At 46.6% G+C, this 7,283-nt stretch overlaps 2 protein-coding genes across 2 annotated transcripts in view; one reads left to right on the forward strand and one right to left on the reverse strand.

Moving 5' to 3' along the window:
• The first annotated feature begins 231 nt into the window (after positions 1 to 231).
• On the forward strand, positions 232 to 5,350 carry LOC101752944 (RNA-binding protein FUS). The gene is made up of 9 exons (XM_004978720.2): positions 232 to 388; positions 1,845 to 1,969; positions 3,300 to 3,380; positions 3,465 to 3,553; positions 3,627 to 3,701; positions 3,875 to 3,933; positions 4,014 to 4,073; positions 4,580 to 4,834; positions 4,919 to 5,350. Exons 2-9 carry the CDS (start codon positions 1,847 to 1,849, stop codon positions 5,011 to 5,013), a joined length of 837 nt encoding a protein of 278 aa, XP_004978777.1. The 5' UTR covers positions 232 to 388; positions 1,845 to 1,846; the 3' UTR covers positions 5,014 to 5,350.
• A 498-nt stretch (positions 5,351 to 5,848) lies between these two features.
• LOC101771446 (annexin-like protein RJ4) overlaps positions 5,849 to 7,283 on the reverse strand; it is a 2,374-nt gene continuing 939 nt past the window's right edge. The window contains 3 exon segments of the mRNA XM_022829200.1: positions 5,849 to 6,689; positions 6,783 to 6,878; positions 6,997 to 7,125. Coding sequence (XP_022684935.1) covers positions 6,492 to 6,689; positions 6,783 to 6,878; positions 6,997 to 7,125 — 423 coding nt within the window. The 3' untranslated portion in view covers positions 5,849 to 6,491.

Genomic DNA, 7,283 nt, shown 5'->3' on the forward strand with positions numbered 1-7,283 from the left:
CGCCCTCCCTTATCCCCAAACGCATCGCCCTATCCCACCCGCCCGCTTCCCCCCTCCCCGCGCCCGGTCCATAGCCCACCCCCCGATCCGCCCAAACGAACGGCTCCCAGAGACCCAGACCTCCTTCCCTGCCAGTCTGCCACGGGACCCCCTCATGCACCGGGTCTAGGGATACGGGAGGAGGCCCCCCGGCACGCCACGCGGCCCGGCCCAGTGTGCACGGACGACGCGACGCGGGGGGCGCAGCGCACGCAGCCGCCTGACCTCAGACAAGTGAGAGGGGAACTGCCTGCCCCTCCCTCTCTCCGCGCACAGCCAGCCAAGCCGCCCCCTAAGCCAGAGGAGGAGGAACAGGAGGAGGAGCGGCGCCGCGGGCGGAGCACGCGAGGTGAGATTTTCTTCCCCCCTCCCTCCTTCCCTTCCTCTCCTTCCTCCGTCCCGTCTCGATTCGGCGCGGGCTCGTGAGATTGGGGGCGATGGACGGCGCCGCCGCTGACCGGGCTTCGTCGCGTAGGGCTGTTAGGGCGCGGGTTAGGTCTTCGCCCCGAGGGCTCCCATTCGATTCGTGCAGGTCGTTGTCACCACGGGAGCGGCGGGTTGGTTTCGAGGCGATGCGTTTTTTTCCCCTTTCGTTTCTTCCCCGAAGGAATTTCCGGGGGGGTTTAGGGGGGCCGCCGCCGCGGCCGCGGGAGTCTCTGGTCGCGGTGATGTGAGGATGCGGCGTTCGAGGTGCTGGCGTTAGGGGAATCGATTCCGCCATCGAAATCGTATGCTTGTTTCGTGATTTGTTTATCGCCTGCGACGTTTTAGGGATGTGGGTTTAGGTTTAGTTTCAGGGTCTGTGGGTTCAGTTCGCTCTGTTCTACACTGTCACTGCACTGTTCGAGTGGTTGCATGCTGCTGTTTTGCTGCTTCAGACTTGGGGACCTTCCGCCCTTTTTAGATTTATATAATTATATCATTTTAATGTTTACCGGGTCTATTGATGTTGGGGCCTTGGGGGATTCTCACTTCTCAATACCTGTAGCTGTTTTCCAAATACTTGCTTTCGTTGGCTCCATAGTGGCACTTATCTGATGTGCAGCTCGAATAACCTGCTTTGATGTGTTCAAGGGCAGCAGTTTTCACGTGCCACTGTGAGTCTGAAATATTGCATGGTCCAAACAGATTGCAGTGTCTCAGTGTTGTTTTTTTACATCAACATCACGCCTTTATCTACTCAGCAGTAGAAGGAAAAATGGCTTCAAGCCTTTATCTACTCCATGTGAAATATGGACTAGGATTTTTTAGGGTTATTGCTGATTTGCACTTTCCATTTTGAGCGATTTCAGCCCATCAGTACGGTCTCCTCTGTTGCTTCTGCCCCTATTTGAAGGTTGTTGCTTGTTTAGCTTTATCTGCACCTGTCTAGGACTATGACCTTGGATTTATAGATATCAGCAGAAGTACTTATGTGATTTGTTCTTTTCCTTCACTTGTCATCCTACCGAATGCAATCAGCTTCTAATGAGTCTTTCATAGTTTAGATATTTATGAGTAAGTCTAATATCGGCTGACTTGTTGCATGTACTGTAGTGATAATTTGCCCCATTTTATAACTTTTAGCCCCTTCACTTTTGGTTCTTCAAAGAGATGTGCATGTCATTTTGAGCAGCGCCTTTACCTTTCAACTTTACCTGTTCTTAGTTTTGACGTAGATTTTGCTGTCTGTTTGAATCCTACGCTGTTTCTTATGTGATTAGTTGTGCCTGTATTATCTCTACATACTTTTGGGTACTCTCTTCTGAAAGTACCTCGTTGATGGTCCATTGAATATGTTATGCTGAGATTTTGTCAACTTGTAGGCATGGATAGATACCACAGGGTAGAGAAGCCTCGGAATGACACCCCCATCAGCCAGAATGAGATCAGGATCACTACGCAGGGGAGGATGAGGAACTATATCAGCTATGGGATGTCGTTGCTTGAGGTGATCTCATTACTGTGATTCCATCATGGCTTTGTTGTTATCTGACATAAAGAGCATTGATTTTTTCTGTACCATATTACATGCTTTAACAATTGCTGTGAAATGTTTGCAATCTGAAGTGGGAATATTAGGTGCAACCACTTGCTTTGCCATGTGCATGTATATGCTTTTACTTATGATTAGTTTTTACTTTTCAGGATTGTAATAAACAATTAAATCGCTCACCTGCCTGTCTTAGTGTTTATTGTTATAATTGTTATAATGTACATTAGGCAGATGGCTTAATTGCCTTCACTTAATAATTTCATTTTGTTCACATGTCAATGCACAACCTAATCACTATCAATTGGAAAATCTGCTACTTTGCTTTTATGATGGCATGGTGCCTGTTTTTTTTTGGCTATCCTAACAACTTCATTGTCCTTCCTGAGTTCCTTGTTCTTACTTCTTAGCGTTCATTTTGTTGCACTACTAAAAGTTCGATCTTTTCACTTGAATCATGTGATGCATCTGGATTGGAAAATGTGCTACTTTGCTATTATGATGGTGTAGTGCATGGTGTTGCATTCGAATACCTTCATGGCTTGTTCTTAGTGTTCATTTCGCTGCACTACTTCTAATTCAGTATTTTCACCTAAACCATGTGAAGCTTATCATTTTGGAAGAAAAGATACAAACGTTTATGCAGCACACATTATTGAAGTAATATTGCTGTTGATCTGTGCATGCGTTGTTTCTTCAGCTTGTTATGTCATCATTTTTTTTCCTGAAAAACTGCACACCTGCTTGACTCTTAAATTCTTTGTTACAATACACATGTTGGTCAAATGATAAATTTGGTTTAAATGCTTTCATCTAGTATTCTCATTTTGTTCAATGTTCATACATCAAACGCACATCTTAATCAAAGACACCTTTGGCTTTTAAGTCTTGTATTTTGCTGTTATGATGGCACGGTACTGTTTTGTTGCCATTCTGGTACATCAGAATTCATGGCCCCTCCTGGTTATTATCTAGAACTCCTTGCCTTGCGTTACTCCCAAATAGATCGTTTCACCTGAACTACGTGAAGCATGTTAGTTTGATAAATACCCCTCACAAGTTTGCATACACTTCACAGCATTGTAGAAATGCTGCCATTGTGATTTGCAATCGTTGTTTCTTCATTTTGTTTTCTCATCCTCTTCTGAAGATTTGTTTAATGGTTCTTCATTTTGCACGCTGTACTGCCTTTGTAGATTATCCGTGCAGTAATCTTACCATTGTTCAAATGATAGATGGCCCACCTTTTTTATTATGTACTTATTCCCTTTCCCTTCTACTTTTACAGGAAAATGGACATGATGAGATTAGCATCAAGGCCATGGGACGGGCCATAAATAAGACGGTTATGGTTGTTGAATTGATCAAGGTTGGATAGCCTTGCGCACCTTATAATATTGCTTTAAAATAGCTATCAGCGTCTGTTTTTAACTGCACTTGACTGTTCATCCAGAGAAGGGTTGGAGGTCTTCATCAGAATACTGTTACTGAATCTGTTGATATCACCGACACATGGGAACCTTTGGAAGAAGGCCTTCTCCCGTAAGGATATACTTATATTCCTTCAAACAAAAAGGAGAGTTTTATTGAAACACTAACGCAATTCTTTACTCAGACTAGAGACAACTCGCCATGTATCCATGATCACTGTCACACTGTCCAAGAAGCCTCTTGATACATCATCTCCAGGGTAAGCCAAAAAAATGTCGTCCTCTGGCTACGGCTAGAGATACAGAAGAATTTCAGGCATACTTGCCTACTTGGTCACTTTGCCTTCCCTAAACCATAAATGGTTGTTCATTGTTTTGTAACCTTCTGTCAGCTTGCCTGCTCACTATTTGTTATGTTTGATGTTTTACTTAGGTACCAGCCACCTATCCCAGCTGAAGAGGTGAAACCTGCTTTCGACTATGATCATGAAGGTGCCCAATCAATTGACCCTCTTTACTAGTGTTATTTCTAGGGTCACCGCATAACCGCCGTCTTGTTCATGGTAACTCAGAATCCTATCCCCCTGGTCGTGGAAGAGGCCGTGGTGGTGGGAGAAGAGGCAGGGGAAGAGGTATGTTCTTTCTTGTGTCTTTTATAAGCAGCAAAGTTCCGGCAATAGTCATTGTTTCCTGAACAGTATCTCATGTTTTAGCATGGTAAATTATGATCACACCATGCTTAGGCTTAGTCTTGTACTCCCTCCATTCCAAATTGTAGGTCGTTTTGGCATATCTAGATTTTTAGATTTTGTTATGTACCTAGATATACACTTATGTCTAGATGCATAGTAAAAGTTATGAATTTAGAAATGCCAAAACGACCACAATTTGGGACGGGAGGAGTAGTTGCTACCCGTGGCTGCTTTCTATACCTGTAATATAAAAGCTGGTTTCTTGCCTTCACAATTTGTAATACTAAACAAGCATAGCTGCAGTTTAGGATTCAATATGGTGTCTCCCATCTATAATTTTGACAACGTGTGCCTTATTTTTCTGAGTGATAAAATGCCTATGAAGTTATTTAGGTGGACATGCCTTTTTTTCTTTTTTTGCTAATTTTTGAATGCTGAGTGTGCAGGAATGCTCAGCAATGGCCCCCCTCCACCTGCTTATGGCTACAACGAAGAGTGGGAGGAGGAAGGAGATTATTACAACAGAGGGCGTGGGAGAGGGAGGTCGCGCGGTAGAGGAGGAAGGGGGCGTGGCTACTACGGAGGCGGCAGGCGTGGCGGCTATGGCTATGACTATGGCTATGGCGGCCGAGGCGGGTACTATGAAGAGCAGGATGAATACTATGATGAGCCCGAAGAATATGGCCCGCCCCCTGGCCGTGGTAAGCCCCGTCTGATGATACTACATGTTCCTGTGGGTTTTGCATGCCCCGGTTCTCATGGCTTGTGTTCTGTTGGTTTCACAGGGCGTGGCAGGGGAAGAAGGGGTGCGGCGCCCTGGCGCGGGCGTGGTGGCCCAGGCCGTGGGCCACCACGCGGCGGCCGAGGTGGCTACTATTAGTCGAGAAGCATGTCATGCCAAGTGGGTGGTGTGCTGAAGCTAGCACTGGTGTGCTTAGTTATCCTTTAGCGTTTGCTCCCCGTGCTGTTCTGTGGAGCTCCCGGATCTTTTCAGATGCAACTTTGCTTCCTGCTGCTGTGCGGTGCCGTGCCTGTGCGACTCGTTGGAGCAAGTTTTTGTGGCTCGCTCGTGGTTTTGTAGCTAGGTTGGCGAGTGAAGTTACACTCGGTAGCGCAGTGTTGTTTCCCCATCCAGACGACATGCGAGATTGTTTATTCTCCTGTTAATTTACCAACTTATTTCGTATGGATGCTGAATGCGAAGAGTTTCAAGATAATTCTGTCTCGGTTGTCCATGGCGTCATGGTGGGTGAGGATTTCCAGCTGACGGGTTCAGGTTGGAATGGTGAATGGACACAGGTATTTAAAGCTGCTGATAGCCTGATAAGGTGTTTGCTCTTGGAATTGGAGCGATCGATCGTGCTGAGACTGAGAGGAGTCATTGGCTTAGGTTGGTCACGAAGCCTGGGCATTTAACGGATTATATGATGCCTTAGTTAATGCTTAATGTAAGTAAGGGTCGCATCCAAATTCGTGCACGCACGGGGCGTGCCGATGTGAGGAGCATGAATCAAGTGTGGGTTTTCAATGACCCATGATGATCAGTGTTCAGCCATTGCTCCAAACGAGCATCAACGGCCTCCTTCGTCAGCATTGTGTCATGGTGTGAGGGGATGGAGAAGTGACTAGGGAGGAAGGCGAGCGAGGTAGGGGTTGGGGCGGGGGGGGGGGGGGGGGGGGGGGGGGGGGGGGGGAAAAAATGGCAGCGTGTTCGTATCACGGAGTCGGTAATGCTTTGTCTCCCTCGCCAGAGGCTTGAGGTTGCACGTTTACCCAAACTCAGACAGGAATGCAGGCGCCAGGGGCAGTAGAATCTCTGATGAGTGAGAGGAATTTGGTCAGTGAGAGGACCGGGGGTACACTGATGATGCCTGTTGTCAAATGTGGCTTCAGGCAGTTTATCATGCTGCAGAACGATGAGCAGCAGTAACACTAGCAGCTAGTGAAGGGAAGGGAGCACACCAAACGAAGCGTGCAGATATTTTGCAAGGGGGAATGCAGATGGTTGCATGATTATCATTGCATCTGTGTAAACATCAATTCAGGCTGAAAAAAACATAGAAATAGAGGAGATGTGAGCATAAATTTCTTCCTCATTTTGGAATAGACATGGGCCCATTTCCGCGTAAGAATTTCTCACTTGTCCCAGGTTTCAAATTGTCTTTCATTATTTCGTGATCTCTAGACATAATTACTAGAGTACAAAGTGTTGCAATATAATGCACCAATTTAGTACGCAGTCTTAGTATATCCCTTTTTATTATTGTCGTTGTTATATTACTGTCTAAACAGCTACCTTATTGTGTTTCTGTAATCGGCGAGATATGGTTCTTGGGATCATTGTTCTTTGTTCACTGTTTAGCTTCCAAGGAGAGCCATGAGGAAGCTCCTGTAGTCACCCGAGGTTTCCTTGGCAATGGCTTGCTCCAAGGTAACCGACGACCTCCTCCGAAACGCGCTGCTGATGCCCTTCATGTCCTTCTCTGCGTGCATCACCACCACCCGGGTCAGGCTATCCTCGTCTGTCCCCGATTCGAACGTCGCGTTCCTCAGAACCTGCTTGCAATTAAAAATGGCAAGGAATTCAGTTAGTTCGAAGATCATTCGAATTCGAATTTTGTTTCGTTATCGTCGTTGACACCTCATCACCAAGCCGAACTACTTGTCAAAGACCGCAATGCACCACCATGCCGTTCGCAGAGCGCGCAAGTATCCCGTGGGATCGGTTCCACCAGGTAGCAGTGCCTAGTAGTAGCGACCACGAAACGGTTTCATCATCATCATGCGATATGATCTACAAACTAAAGGATAGGATGTTCAAAATCAACCGATGTATTGTGTGTCCTGACGACCTTGGCGATACGCTTACATGCTCATAATCGAAGCAGCTAAAACTGGCGATGAGCTGCCCTTTGCTCTTAGTACCCACGATCCAAATGAGCTCCTCATTATCCGTTAATCCATTCCTTGCAGCCTCATGGATGATGTTCACCTAAGATCCTGCGAGCACCATGTCGAAGTGATAGCCGTGGTCCTCGTAGGTGCTCACTAGGGCAAGCAAAAGCTGATGGATCTGAGAGACGCCTACGTCCAGATAATCTAGTTAGCCCGGGCCGCCAGGGTAGAGGCGTGCACAAGGATGACCTAAAG

Source organism: Setaria italica, chromosome VIII (assembly GCF_000263155.2).
Source record: "Setaria italica strain Yugu1 chromosome VIII, Setaria_italica_v2.0, whole genome shotgun sequence".
Lineage (NCBI taxonomy): Eukaryota > Viridiplantae > Streptophyta > Magnoliopsida > Poales > Poaceae > Setaria > Setaria italica.